We start from the raw sequence: 16,201 nt of genomic DNA, 5'->3' as shown, positions 1-16,201 counted from the left end.
GAACCCGCCTCCACCGCCCTCTGAGGCAGAGAATTCCACAGACTCACCACTCTCTGTGAGAAAAAGTGTTTCCTCGTCTCCGTTCTAAATGGCTTACCCCTTATTCTTAAACTGTGGCCCCTGGTTCTGGACTCCCCCAACATCGGTGACATGTTTCCTTTCTCTAGCGTGACCAAACCCTTAACAATCTTATATGTTTCAATGAGATTCTCTCTCATCCTTCTAAACTCCAGAGTGTACAAGCCCAGCTGTGTGCTGTAGTACAGTGCAGTTTAGGAGGGGTGGCACGGTGGTGCAGCAGTAGTCCACAGCTAACAATGGCCTGTTTCCTTTATCATCGTTACTTCTTTGCATCTCTTTCATTCATTTGTTCCATATCTCTCCACATCACCGTCTGTATTTCTTGTTTCCCTCTCCCCCCACTCTGTCTCAAGAAGTGTCTCGACCCGAAACGTCACCTATCCATGTTCTCCACAGATGCTGCCTGACCCGCTGAGTTACTCCAGCACTCTGTGAAACGTCACCTATCCATGTTCTCCACAGATGCTGCCTGACCCGCTGAGTTACTCCAGCACTCTGTGAAACGTCACCTATCCATGTTCTCCACAGATGCTGCCTGACCCGCTGAGTTACTCCAGAACTCTGTGTCTATCTTGTGCACTGTTCTGTGTTCTATGATCCTCCAATTCGGCAAGTGGGAAAATCAGTTAATGATATCAGGAATGACTCATTTAAAAAAAAAAAGCTAGTTATCATTTAGTGCGAGGCAGCCAAAGTCCTGACAAACCCTGTTTACATTTAAAATATCCAATCAGAATACAGAGTAGTGTTGCTGGGCAACAGTGACTGTAAATGGCTACAAGTCTTTACGAGTACACAATTTGCATGATTCAAGTCACCATCGTTGTCAAGTTCCTTCATGTGTGTCTGTGAATCTTTCCTGTAGTTTGGTTCAGAGACGCAGCAAGGAAACAGACCCAGTCCATAGGTTCATAAGTGACAGGAGCAGGATTTGGCCATTCGGCCCATCAAGTCTACTCCGACAAGGTTAATTCCCGGGATGATGGGACTGTCATATGCTGAGAGAATGGAGCAGCTGGGCTTGTACACTCTGGAGTTTAGAAGGATGAGAGGATATCTCATTGAAACATATAAGATTGTTAAGGGTTTGGACACGTTAGAGGCAGGAAACATGTTCCCGATGTTGGGGGAGTCCAGAACCAGGGGCCACAGTTTAAGAATAAGGAGTAAGCCATTTAGAACGGAGAAGAGGAAACTCTTTTTCTCACAGAGAGTGGTGAGTGTGGAATTCTCTGCCTCAGAGGGTGGTGCAGGCGGGTTCTTTGGATGCTTTCAAGAGAGAGCTAGATAGGGCTCTTAAAGATAGCGGAGTCAGGGGATATGGGGAGAAGGCAGGAACGGGGTACTGATTGGGGATGATCAGCCATGATCATATTGAATGGCGGTGCTGGCTCGAAGGGCCGAATGGCCTACTCCTGCACCTATTGTCTATTGACTTTCAATCATGGCTGATCTATCTCTTCCCTCCCAACCCCAGTCTCCTGCCTCCTCCCCGTAACCCCCGACACCCGTGATAATCAAGAACCTGTCAATCTCCGCCTTAAAACCATCCACTGACTTGGCCTCCACTGCCGTCTGTGGCAAAGAATTCCACAGATTCACCAGTCTCAGAATGAAGAAATTCCTCCTCATCTCCTTCCAAAAGGAACATGCTTTAATTCTGAGGCTGTGACCTCTGGTCCTAGACTCTCCCACTAGTGGAAACATCCTCTCCACATCCACTCTATCCAGGCCTTTCACTGTTCCACATTCTATGCTGGCCATCGATCGATCAGCTGTTCGCACTAGTTCTATGTTATCCCACTTTCTCATCCACTCCCTACACACTGAGATCAAAGGGGGAGAACGTGAAAACTTCACACAGACAGCAGCCAAGGTCGAGATCGAACCCGCGGTTTCAGGCAGAGGAGATTTGCGAGGATGTTGCCAGTACATGAGGGCCTGAGCTATAGGGAGAGATTGGATCAGGCTCGGACTCTAATCCCTGGAGCGCAGGAGGATGAGGGCTGATCTTATAGAGGTGGATAAAATCATGTGGGGAATAGATCGGGTAGATGCCCAGAGTCTCTTGCCCAGAGTAGGGGAATCGAGAACCAGAGGACATAGGTTTAGGGTGAGGGGGGAAAGATTTAATAGGAACCTGAGGGGCAATTGTATCTCCAAATCTAACTATGAGTAAATGGTGACTGGACAATTGGATACATACCAGAGATTGACAGATTCTTGATTAGTACGGGTGACGGGGTTATGGGGAGAAGGCAGGGGAATGGGGTTTGGAGGGAGAGATAGATGGAACATGTAGAATGGATAATGGAGAGTAAGTGGAAGTGGTGTATCTTGACTTTCAAAAAGCCTTTGACAAGGTCCCACACAGGAGATTCGTGTGCAAAATTAGAGCACATGGTATTGGGGTTAGAGTGCTGACATGGATAGAGAACTGGTTGGCAGGCAGGAAGCAAAGAGAGGAATTAACGGGTCCTTTTCAGAATGGCAGGCAGTGAATAGTGGGGTGCCGCAAGGCTCGGTGCTGGGACCTCAGCTATTTACAATCTTCTATCTTCTACTCATAACTAAAACTCTGATCGTGTTACCTTCCGGTTTGGCGGTCATTCTATTTGCGCGATAGTGCTACGATTTTTCTCCAGCCTAGTCACCGTTCTCCTGTGCTGAGATTGCACCAAGATTCGTTCCGATCGGTGGAAGCTGGTAAGAGTTACCGAAGGTGGCAGTGTGAGCTGCGAGGAGGATGCTATGAGGCTGCAGGGTGACTTGGACAGGTTGGGTGAGTGGGCAGATGCATGGCAGATGCAGTATAATGTGGATACATGTGAGGTTATCCACTTTGGTGGCAAGAACAGGAAGGCAGATTATTTATCTGAATGGTGTCTGATCAGGAGAAGGGGAGGTGCAACGAGACTGGGGGGGTACATCAGTCACTGAAAGTAAGCATGCAGGTACAGCAGGTAGTGAAGAAAGCGAATGGCATGTTGGCCTTCATTGCGAGATAATTTGAGTTTAGGAGCAAGGAGGTCCTTCTGCAGTGGTACAGGGCCCTGGTGAGACTACACCTGGAGTATTGTGTGCAGTTTTGGTCTCCTAATTTGATGAAGAACATTCTTGCTATTGACAGGGTGCAGCGTAGGTTCACCAGGTTAGGGCTTGTATTCACTGGAAGTTAGGATGAGAGGAGATCTTATAGAAACATATAAAATTCTTAAAGGATTAGACAGGCTAGATGCAGGGAAAATGTTCCTGATGTTGGGGGAGTCCAGACGCAGGGGTCCCAGTTTAAGAATAAGGGGTAGGCCATTAAGGACTGAGATGAGGAAAAACTTTTTCACCCAGAGAGTTGTGAATCTGTGGAATTCTCTGCCACATAAGGCAGCGGAGGCCAATTCACTGGATGTTTTCAAGAGAGAGTTAGATTTAACTCTTAGGGCTAATGGAATCAAGGGATATTGAGAGAAAGCAGGAACGGGGTACTGATTGTGGATGATCTGCCATGATCATATTGAATGGAGGTGCTGGCTCGAAGGGCCGAATGGCCTACTCCCACGCCTGTTTTTCCATGTTTTTCTCAAGATTCAAATTCAAGATTCAATTTATTTGTCATTTGGACCCCTTGAGGTCCAAACGAAATGACGTTTCTGCAGCCATACATTACAAACAGATAGACCCAAGACACAACATAATTTACATAAACATCCATCACATTGCTGTGATGGAAGGCCAAAAAAACTTATCTCTGTGTTTCCAGTTCAGCCGTGATTGAATGGCGGGGTAGACTCGATGGGCCGAATGGCCTCATTCTGCCCCAATGACAATAACATGCATCATCGGGCAACGTTGAACACAGGAGTAGTCGGCGCAGCGCTGAGCCTTACCTGGCCTTGGGCGGTGGTGAAGTTGATCACTCCTCCCACACATGCGGAAACGAAGCAGGGAAGATGCTGGCCATTCTCCCTCAACCACACGGCCGTCCCCTGCAACAGAGAAAACCACAGCGTCAACAAAGATCACCGCCCCTCCTTCCGTACGCCCACAGTTCACATTTCTATGGTTAGCTTATGATGCGGCACGGTGGCGCAGCGGTAGAGCTGCTGCCTTACAGCGCCAGACACCCGGGCTCCATCCTGTCTGAGTCAGAGTGATACTATAGCTACACTATAGTCCCACCTACCCGTGTTTGGTCCATATCCCTCCAAACCTGTCCTATCCATGTACCTGTCTAACTGTTTCTTAAATGTTGTGTTAGTCCCTGCCTCAATTACCTCCTCCGGCAGCTCGTTCCATACACCCACCACCCTCTGTGTGGAAAGGTTACCCCTCAGATTCCTATTAAATCTTATCCCATTCATCTTAAACCAATGTCTTCGATTCCCCTACTGTGGGCGAGAGACAATACAATACAATATTTATTCAATGTCATTTGAACCTCAGTGAGGCTCAAACGAAACTACGTTTCCACAGCCATACAAACAAAACAATTCCTACAAGACACACAAACAATTCAATTCACACAAAACATCACAGTGAATCTCCGCCTCACTGTGATGGAAGGCAAAGTCTTTTCTCTCCCCTGTACACCATTTTTCTCCCGATGTTGAAGCCCACGCCAGGCGATGTTCGGCCCCGCTCCAGGTCTAAATGTCACAAAGTTGGAGCCCCCGGCGGGCGTTGGCATGTCCTGTGGCCATTAAAGACTCTGTGCGTCTACCCGATCTATTCCTCTCATGATTTTGTGCACCTCTATAAGATCTCCCCTCATCCTCCTGCGCTCCATGGAATAGAGTCCCAGCCCGTACAACCTCTCCCTATACCTCACACCCTCAACTCCTGGTAGCATCCTCGTAAATCTTCTATGAACCCTTTCCAGCTTGACAACATCTTACCTATAACACGGTGCCCAGAATTGAACACAATACCATAAATGTGGCCTCCCCAATGTCTTTGTACAATTGTAACATGACCTCCCAAATTCTACACTCACTACTCTAACCGATGAAGGCCGATGTGCCAAACATATAAGATTATTAAGGGTTTGGACACGCTAGAGGCAGGAAACAGGTTCCCGATGTTGGGGGAGTCCAGAACCAGGGGCCACAGTTTAAGAATAAGGGGTAAGCCATTTAGAAAGGAGATGCGGAAACACTTTTTCACACAGAGAGTTGTGAGTTTGTGGAATTCTCTGCCTCGGAGGGCAGTGGAGGCCCGTTCTCCGGATACTTTCAAGAGAGACCTAGATAGGGCTCTTAAAGATAGTGGAGTCAGGGGATATGGGGAGAAGGCAGGAACGGGGTACTGATTGGGGATGATCAGCTATGATCACATTGAATGGCGGTGCTGGCTCGAAGGGATGAATGGCCTCCTCCTGCACCTATTGTCTATTATGTAGGGAGTGGACGAGAATGTGGGATAACATAGAATTAGTGTGAACGGGTGATCGATGGTCGGCATGGGCTCGGTGGGCCGAAGGGCCTGTTTCCTTGCTGTATCTCTCAACTAAACTGTCCCAGAAACTATGCCTCCATATCTATTGACTATTGTTTGTGTTTTTAAAGTGTACATATATGTACGTGTGTGTGCGCATGTGTGTGTGTGAGTGTGTATATATATATACACACACACACATATACACAGGATTTTTGTTCTCGTTTGTTATATTGTTGACAGTGCACTATGTTTACATATTGTGCTGCGCTGCTGCAGGTAAGAATAGCATTGCTCTATCTAGGACATAGGACAATAAAACACTCTTCACACTCTCTCACTTGAGCAGGAAGGAACTGCAGATGCTGGTTTACACCGAAGATAGACACAAAATGCTGGGGTAACTCATACGGGACGGGCAGCATCTCTGGGGAGAAGGAACGGGCGATGTTTCGGGTCATGATCGTTCTGAAGAAAGGTCCCGACCCCGAAACGTCGCCCATTCCTTCTATCCAGAGACGCTGCCTGTCCCGCTGAGTTACCCCAGCATTTTGTGTCTACCTTCGATCTGCGAGAGAAACTACTTCAAGAACGCACATCTGAATGATTCACAGACACCAGTAAGCGATGACTTGCGCTCACGAGCAAAGTCATGACAGCATTTTTTAGGATAGACAGTCCGAACCGATTTGCCGGGATGGAATAATCAAGGACCAGGGGGGCACGGCTTTAAGGTTGAGAGGGGCAAAGTTGAAAAGAGATGTGCGGGGATAAGCTTGTTCTTACACAGAAGGTGGTGGGGACCTAGAACGCGCTGCCAGAGGTGGTGGTGGTGGAAGCAGACCCTATTGTGGCGTTTAAGAGACCTTTGGACAGGCTAGGTGCAAGGAATGGAGGGACATGGATCACGTGTGGGCAGATAAAGAGTAGGTCTTGGCATCAAGTTCAGCACAGATATTGTGGGCCGAAGGGCCTGTTCCTCTGCCTTTCCCAATAATATTGATGCGTCACTGGACCTTAATTGGTGCATGTGACAATAAAATACCTTTGAACCTTCGAGGTTGGTAGATTAATGGTGTAACTCCCAAACCATAGAATGTTTGTTTCATAATCAGTAATGTGTAATCTAGATGAGGCAGAATATTAATCACTGCTATGGGGCAATGATTAAAGTTTTTACAGTCCAAATCATTCATTAGTCTGGTTATAATTTAAACCACAAAATGGCAGAGTCACAGAGTGTCGTAGAGTGATACAGTGTGAAAATAGGCCCTTCAGCCCAACTCGCCCACTCCGGCCAACATGCCTGCCCCCCCTTACCCTAGTCCCACTTGCCTGCAATTGGTCCATAACCCTCCAAACCTGTCCTATCCGTGTACCCGTCCAACTGTTCCTTAAACAGTTTTTTAGAACGGAGACGAGGAAACACTTTTTCTCACTGAGAGTGGTGAGTCTGTGGAATTGTCCCCATATCCCCTGACTCCGTCCGCTATCTTTAAGAGCCCTGTCTAGCTCTCTCTTGAAAGTATCCAGAGAACTGGCCTCCACCGCCCTCTGAGGCAGAGAATTCCACAGACTCACAACGTTCTGTGAGAAAAAGTGTTTCCTCGTCTCCGTTCTAAACGGCTTACTCCTTATTCTGAAACTGTGTGGCCCCTGGTTCTGGACTCCCCCAACATCGGGAACACGTTTCCTGCCTCTAGCGTGTCCAAACCCTTAATAATCCTATATGTTTCAATAAGATTCCCTCTCATCCTTCTAAACTCCAGAGTGTACAAGCCCAGCCGCTCCATTCATATGACAGTCCCGCCATCATGGGAATTAACCTTGTAAACCTACGCTGCACTCCCTCAATAGCAAGAATGTCCTTCCTCAAATTAGGAGACCAAAACTGCACACAATACTCCAGGTGTGGTCTCACTAGGGCTCTGTACAACTGCAGAAGGACCTCTTTGCTCCTATACTTGACTCCTCTTGTTAGGACCCGGCGAAAACCCAGGCGGTCACGGGGAGAACGTACAAGCCAGACGGCACCCATAGTCGGGATGGAACCCGGGTCTCTGGCGCTGTGAGGCAGCAACTCTACCGCTGCGCCACCGTGCCGACCCAACGCCGTCTTGTTGAGCCTGTTGCCCCGACACCGTGTCGCTGAGCACTCTAACTACAGTTTCCTGTGGCTCGATATTTAATTGCTGTCAGGTCTGCTCTCTGTGACTAACCCAATTTCAATAACTGGAAATGACGACAAAACTTATGCTGAATCATTTTTATTAACAATGAAACAATGGGACTTTTTGATTCTCGGCTGTCCACTTAGTCACTAGTTTGGTTGTTTTGTGGAAGGCTGTCAAATTCGAGGGCTTTGTAGACTAAGGTGTTGGTGTTATGTGATGTGGCTTTAGTTGAGTTTAGAGACACAGGCCCTTCGGCCCACCCAGTCCGCACCGCCCACCGACAATGTTCCTTGTCTCAACCCCACTCCAAAGGATTTCATCCAAGATCTTCGGTTTCCTCCCACACTCCAAAGACGTACAGGTTTGTAGGCTAATTGGCTTGGTGTAAATGTAAATTGTCCCCGGTATGTGTTGGATGGTGTTAATGTGCGGGGATTGCTGGTTGGTGCGGGCTGGGTGGGCCGAAGAGCCTGTTTCCGCGCTGTATCTCTGGACTAAACTACAAAGGAGCGCTTTACTGTAACACTAGCCGACACACCAGGGGAAAACATTTTACCGAAGCCAATTAACCCACACACCCGCGATGAGAAAAAAAAAATTCACACAGAGAGTGGTGAATCTGTGGAATTCTCTGTCACAGAAAGCAGTTGAGGCCAGTTCATTGGCTATATTTAAGAGGGAGTTAGATGTGGCCCTTGTGGCTAAAGGGATCAGGGGGTATGGAGAGAAGGCAGGTACGGGATACTGAGTTGGATGATCAGCCATGATCATATTGAATGGCTGTGCAGGCTCGAAGGGCCGTATGGCCTACTCCTGCACCTATTGTCTATGTTTCTATGCCTTTGGAGTGTGGGAGGAAAGCGGAGCACCCGGAGAAAACCCACGCAGGTCACGGGGAGAACGTGCGGACTGCGTACAGACAGCGCCCGTTGCCAGGAAGTGGCGTTGTGAGGCAGTGACTCTACCGCTGCGCCACCTTGAGTGTACAAAGGAGGGGAAAGGAGCAGAGTGACTGGGGTGGGGTTGTTGGAGAGGAGTGCGTGCTCGGGGAGGTGGGGGGGGGGGGAGGGGGGGGGGGGGGGGGGGGGGCAGGGAGGGGGGGGAATAGACACGAGGCCACTGGGGAGAATTCAGAGCTCATTCCATTTTCCCGGTGCCTGTCAGATGGAGGAAGCAGGTGCAAGATACAGCGTGTGGTGTTGCCTCCACACAATAAGATAAATATTTTATCATTCCATTTCATGAAGCCAAAATATTAACAGACATACCAGGCTGGTGCACGATAAATTTTCCTTTGAAAGTCCACAACGGCATAATTTACGCTCCGAGAGTCACAGAGTGATCCAGTGTGGAAACAAGCCCTTCGGCCCAACTCGCCCACACCGACTAACAATGTCCCAGCTACCCGAGTCCCACCTGCCTGCGTTTGGTCCATATACTCTGGAGTTTAGAAGGATGCGAGGGGATCTTATTGAAACATATAAGATTGTTAAGGGCTTGGACACGCTAGAGGCAAGAAACATGTTCCCGATGTTGGGGGAATCCAGAACCAGGGGCCACAGTTTACAAATAAGGGGTAAGCCATTTAGAACGGAGACGAGGAAACACTTTTTCACCCAGAGAGCTGTGAGTCTGTGTAATTCTCGGTCACAGAGGGCGGTGGAGGCAGGTTCTCTGGATGCTTTCAAGAGAGAGCTAGATACGCTCTTACAAATAGTGGAGTCAGGGGATATTTTCACACAGAGAGTGGTGAATCTCTGGAACTCTCTGCCACAGAGGGTAATTGAGGCCAGTTCATTGGCTATATTTAAGAGGGAGTTAGATGTGGCCCTTGTGGCTAAGGGAATCAGGGGGTATGGAGAGAAGGCAGGTACAGGATACTGAGTTGGATGATCAGCCATGATCATATTGAATGGCGGTGCAGGCTCGAAGGGCCAAATGGCCTACTCCTGCACCTAATTTCTATGTTTCTATGTTTCTATATGGGGAGAAGGCAGGAACGGGGTACTGATTGGGGATGATCAGCCATGATCACATTAAATGGTGGTGCTGGCCCAAAGGGCTGAATGGCCTACTCCTGCACCTATCATCTATTGTCTATTATTCCTCTAAACTTGTCCTATCTATGTACCTGTCTAACTGTTTAAATGTCGGGATACTCCCAGCCTCAACTATCGCCTCCGGCAGCTCGTTCCATACACCCACCACCCTCTGTGTGAAAAAGGTTACCTCTCAGATTCCTATTAAGTCTTTTCCCCTTCACCTTAAACCTATGCCCTCTGGTCATGGACAATAAATGTGAACTTAAACTTGGCCTTTGGAGCGTGGGAGGAAACCAAAGGTTTCGGAGAAAGCCCACACGGGCACAGGGAGAACGCACATACTCCGTACAGACAAGCACCCGGAGTCAGGATCGAACCCGGGTCTGTAAGCGCAGCAACTCTACCGCTGCACCGCCGTGCCTCCACACTCTTGACTCTAATTCACTGATCAAATTACTTACTCTAATATATACAAACAGCTTAGAATTACAGTAAGCAAATGCACGTTCTTTGTGGTGATATTTGATTGGGACAGGACTGAAAAACCGGTTTATGCAAAATGGCACTACATCAAGTGTAAAACACACAGTGCTGGAGTAACTCAGCGGGTCACGCAGCTTACTTCAGCACTCTGTGAAACGTCACCTATCCATGTTCTCCAGAGATGCTGCCTGACCCGCTGAGTTACTCCAGCACTTTATGAAAGCCAGTTCATTGGCTATATTTAAGAGGGAGTTAGATGTGGCCCTTGTGGCTAGAGGGATCAGGGTGTATGGAGAGAAGGTAGGTACAGAATACTGGGTTGGATGATCAGCCATGATCATATTGAATGGCGGTGCAGGCTCGAAGGGCCGAATGGCCTACTCCTGCACCTATTTTCTATGTTTCTATGTCACCTATCCATGTTCTCCACAGATGCTGCCTGACCCACTGAGTTACTCCAGCACACTGTGTCTATCTAAGTCAATAGATATTTTTAAGGCAGAGATTACACTACGGTGGTGGGACTCATCTCCGGGGGGGACGAGTACGCCTACCGGGATGAGGTGGAGCAGCTGACAGTGTGATGTGAAGAAAATAACCTGCTCCTCAACACCTTAAAGACAAAGGAATTAATAATAGACTTTAGGAAGAATAAAACAGACATGGTACCATTGACTATCAGAGGGGACTGTGTAGAGAGGGTGGCGGATTTCCGCTTCCTGGGAATCCATATTGAGGAGGACCTGACGTGGAGCGTGAACACCACTGCGCTGCTGAAAAAGGTCCAGCAGAGACTGCACTTCCTGAGGGTGCTCAGGAAGAATAACATCACTCAGAGACTGCTGCTGTCCTTTTATCGGTGCTCCATTGAGAGCATACTAACATACTGTGTATGCGTGTGGTACACCAGCTGCACAGCGGCTCAGAGGAAAGCGCTCCAGAGGGCCATTGACAACGCCCAGAGGATTGTCGGCTGCCCTCTCCTTACCTTGGAGGACTTACACAGTTCCCGCTGCACCAAAAAATCCCAGAGTATTATAAAGGACATTTCCCACCCCGGACACTCCCTGTTTGAACTGTTGCCGTCAGGCAGACGGTACAGATCTACAAGGACAAGGACGAACAGACTAAAAAACAGTTTTTACCCCACTGCTATAAAAGCACTAAATGTAGCCGCCAAGGAACGCAGGGGCGAGACATACTAAGGGACTGTGGTAACTGTGAAATCGACAGAAGGATGGAGGGTTGGGTGTGTATGCGTGCTATTTTCGTGATATTTATTTAGTTGTTTATCTTTTAATATTTTATCTTGTATGTATCGTTAGCTTTTAGAAATGTTTGAATGGTGCACTGACTGGCTGACATTTTAAAATTTCGTTGTACATGGCTCATGTTACAATGACAATAAAGAAACTATTCTATTCTATTAGTATGGGTGTCAGGGGTTATGGGGAGAAGGCAGGAGAATGGGGTTGGGAGGTCGTGATTGAATGGCGGAGTAGACTTGATGAGCTGAATGGGCAAATTCTGCTCCGATCACTTATGAACCAGGGCATCCTCTGCTCTCCGCTCTCCCCTGTCCGCAGGGTGCTTGAAGGTGAGGATGGTGGGACTGGGGTGCAGCCAGAAAGCGAGGAGCAACCCTATCAAATACTGAGACAGGGGTGGAGAAGCTTGTATGGTCCTGAGATCCTGAGAGCGATGCCGTCTGGAGCTGTGCTCCTGGTAGGGCCACCCATGGCGGTAAGGTCGAGGGGCAGGTCCCTGACAAAGAGCCAATCCAACCAAGACCTCAACGGTGGAACAGGTGGAGGACGATGCATATTTCAGAAGATCTTTCCTGGACCCAGCACACCGATGCAATTGTAAAGAAGGCACATCAGAGGCTCTACCTCCCGAGAAGATTACGGAGATTCCGCAAGTCGAAGAGGGTTCTCCTAAACTTCTACAGGTGCACGGTAGAGAGCATTCTAACTGGTTGCATCGTGGCCTGGTTCCGCAACTTGAACGCCCAGGAGCGGAAAAGACTACAAAAAGTTGTGACCACTGCCCGGTCCATCACCGGCTCTGACCACCCCACCGTCGAAGGGATCTATCGCAGTCGCTGCCTCAATAAGGCAGCCAACATCATCAAGGACCCACACCATCCTGGCCACACACTTATCTCACCATTGCCATCAGGAAGAAGGTACAGGAGCTTGAAGACTGCAACGTCCAGGTTCAGGAACAGCTTCTTCCCCATAGCCATCAGGCTATTAAACACAATGAATAAGCTCTAAACTGCAAAAGAGTATATTATTATTTGTTATTTGCACTATATTTGTTATTTCTCTCCTTGCACTGGAGACCCGACCTTTTCTTGTCGGGTCTCCGTTGTCGTTGGGGCTGAAATGAGGAGCGGCCTCCAACAGAAGAAGCCGGGGACTCTGGTGCTGACTCACCTCACCGTCGCGGAGCTGGCCGAGTCCAGAGCGGGTGGAGCGGTGGTGGAGCGCTGCTGCTGCTGCTGCTGCTGCGGAGGCTGCAACTGCGGGTCTGCGGACGGCGGCACCGGGAGCCCGCGGGTCACCGGAGGGAGACCGCTTTTCAGGGCTCCTGCAACGGCGACTTCTCCCGCCCGAGTTGCGGGGTCGAAGAGCTCCTGGAGTGGGGCCTAACATCACTGCCCCGCGCGGCTTGGAATGGCCACGGGACTCTGCGAGCGCACGCCGGGGGCTCTAACATCAAGACCCGGTGTGCGACCTCGCACCACCCGGCATGGCTTTAATGGCCGCGGGACAATCGCCATCGCCAGCCGGGGGCTTTGACTTTGACTCTGTCATCGGGGGGGGTGAAGAGTGCAGTGGAGAGATAAGTTTATTTTTGGCCTTCCATCACAGCGATGTGATGGATGTTTATGTAAAATGTAAATTATGTTGTGTCTGGGGTCTATTTGTTTGTAATGTATGGCTGCAGAAACGGCATTTCGTTTGACAATTAAATTGACTCTCTTGACTCTTGATTTATTGAACTTTTTCGTTTTTTTCCAGTTCTATACAATGTTTACATATGCACATATTGTGTTGTGCTGCAGCAAGTAAGAATGTCATTATCCCGTACGGGACAAATGACAATAAAACACTCTTGACTCTCGACCTTAGTGGAGCGTCACAACGGCTGGGAAGGCGGACGGCGGCTGCAGCAGAAAAGGGTCTCTGGTCGTCTTGGACTCCATGCTACTAGATCCTGACCCAGATCTGTCAAGGACCGTGGGGTGGCTGTCTGTGCACCAGTCTCCCCACATTAAACAAAGTCACGCACAGGTGTCCTCCATGAGAGGACAGTCATACTAGTTCCGAGTGACCGCCGATGATGATGATGAAGGAACAGGACTAGAATTAGGCCAATCGGCCCATCAAGTCCACTCCGCCCCTCAATCATGGCTGATGTATCTCACCCTCCTAACCCCATTCTCCTGCCTTCTCCCCATAACCCCTGACGCCCGTACTAATCAAGACTCTGAAGATCTCTCCTGGTCTGAGTACACTGATGCAATTATAAATAAAGCACATCAGCGCCTCTACTTCCTGAGAAGATTACGGAGAGTCGGTTTGCCAAGGAAGACTCTCTCTAACTTCTACAGGTACACAGTAGAGCATGCTGACCGGTTGCATCGTGGCTTGATTCGGCAGCTTGAGCGCCCTGGAGAGGAAAAGACTACAAAAGGTTGTAAACACTGCCCAGTCCATCATCAGCTCTGACCTTCCTACCATCGAGGGGATCTATCGCAGTCGATGCCTCAAAAAGGCTGGCAGCATCATCAAGGACCCACACCATCCGGGCCATACACTCATCTCCCTGCTACCTTCAGGTAGAAGGTACAGGAGCCTGAAGATTGCAACAACCAGGTTCAGGAATAGCTACTTCCCCACAGCCATCAGGCTATTAAACTCAACTCAAACAAAACTCTGAACATTAATAGCCCATTGCACTTTATCTGCTTATTTATGTGTGCATATATATATATGTAAATTCAATGGTATATGGTCACACCGATCTGTTCTGTATTCATGCCTACTATATGCTGTTGTGCTGAAGAGAAGCAAGAATTTCATTGTCCTATCTGGGACACATGACAATAAACGCTCTTGAATTTTGAACTCTACGAAAAATGTTCCCAATGTTGGGCGAGTCCAGAACCAGGGGCCACAGTCTTAGAATAAAGGGGAGGCCATTTAAGACTGAGGTGAGAAAAAACATTTTCACCCAGAGAGTTGTGGATTTATGGAATTCCCTGCCACAGAGGGCAGTGGAGGCCAAGTCACTGGATGGATTTAAGAGAGAGTTAGATAGAGCTCTAGGGGCTAGTGGAGTCAAGGGATATGGGGAGAAGGCAGGCACGGGTTATTGATGGGGGACGATCAGCCATGTTCACAATGAATGGCGGTGCTGGCTCGAAGGGCCGAATGGCCTCCTCCTGCACCTATAATAAAGAATAAAGAATCTATCTCTGACTTTAATAGACCCGCTGGGTGTTTGAGTACTGGAAGGGGCTGTGTGAGATTGGCAGGGTTGTTTGGGTGGAGGCAGAGGAAGGTCTGGCCTGGGTGGGAGGGGGGAGGTTGGCGAGGGGCTGGGGGAAGGAAGCAATCTCCCCGACAGAGGATGTGGCGTGACTCCGGAGCTGGAGCTGCAGGTGCTCCAACCAACACCCTCCCTCCCGCCCGAACCACAACCAGCCACATCCGCCCTTCCTGCCGGGAAGGAAGTTGGGCCCAGCTCCTCTCATTCAGAAGTTCGTATGAATGAGGCCATTCGGCCCATCAAGTTTAGACTCATAGAGTGATACAGCGTGAAAACAGGCCCAACTTGCCCACATTGGCCAACATGTCCCATCTACACTAGTCCCACCCTCCCATATCTTTCTAAACCTGTCCTATCCATGTACCTGTCTAACTGCTGCTTAAACGTTGGGATAGTCCCAGCCTCAACTACCTCCTCTGGCAGCTTGTTCCATACACCCATCACCCTTTGTGTGAAAAAGTTACCCCTCAGATTCCTATTAAATCTTTTCCCCTTCACCTTAAATCTATGTGCTCTGGTCCTCGATTCCCCTACTCTGAGCAAGAGACTCTGTGCATCTACCCGATCTATTCCTCTCATGATTTTATACACCTCTATAAGATAAGTACGTAAGTTTATTGGCCAAGTATTCACATACAAGGAATTTGCTTTGGTGCTCCGCCCACAAGTAACAACATGTCAAACAGTGACAGTTACGAATGACTCAGAAAACACTAAGCATTAATAATAATAAAATATCCCCCTTCGCTCCAAGGAAGAGAGTCCAGGCCTGCTCCACCTCTCCCTAGAGCTCAGACCCTCTTGTCCTGGCAACATCCTCATAGACCTGGTCATACAGCGTGGAAACAGGCCCTTCGGCCCAACTTGCCCAATCCGACCAACATTTCCCATCTACACTAGTCCCACCTGCCTGAGTTTGTCCCATATCCCTCCAAACCCATCCTATCCATACACCTGTCTAAATGTTTCTTGAACGCTGCGATAGTCCCAGCCTCAACTACCTCCTCTGGCAGCTCGTTCCATACACCCACCACCCTGTGTGTAAAAAAGGGTCACGAGTAGAACGTGCAAACTCCGTACAGACAGCATCCGAGGTCAGGATTGAACCTGGATCTGAGGCCGTGCCTCTTTGCCACCCCAAACCCTTCGGTATCACTGGACCCTGTCCCACCAGGATCCATCACAGTGGAGTCTTTATATTGGAACGATGGCCCACACTAACCTCCCGCTTACACATAGTAAACAATAGGTGCAGGAGTAGGCCATTCGGCTCTTCTCTTGCCCACACTAGTGGAATCGAGGACCAGAGGACACAGGTTCAAGGTGAAGGGGAAAAGATTTAACAGGAATCTGAGGGGGTAACTTTTTCCACACAAAGGGTGGTGAGTGTATGGAATGAACTGGCAGAGGAGGGAGTCGAGGCTGGGA

At 49.0% G+C, this 16,201-nt stretch overlaps 1 protein-coding gene across 1 annotated transcript in view; it reads right to left on the bottom strand.

Annotated features, from left to right (window-relative positions):
- Nucleotides 1-16,201, bottom strand: part of LOC129705356 (unconventional myosin-X-like) — a 208,885-nt gene that overhangs the window by 153,416 nt on the left and 39,268 nt on the right. The window contains 1 exon segment of the mRNA XM_055648890.1: nt 3,966-4,064. Coding sequence (XP_055504865.1) covers nt 3,966-4,064 — 99 coding nt within the window.

Source organism: Leucoraja erinacea, chromosome 2 (genome assembly GCF_028641065.1).
Source record: "Leucoraja erinacea ecotype New England chromosome 2, Leri_hhj_1, whole genome shotgun sequence".
Classification (NCBI taxonomy): domain Eukaryota; kingdom Metazoa; phylum Chordata; class Chondrichthyes; order Rajiformes; family Rajidae; genus Leucoraja; species Leucoraja erinaceus.
Note: the sequence above shows the minus strand (reverse complement) of the source record. Positions and strands in the feature narration are given on the sequence as shown.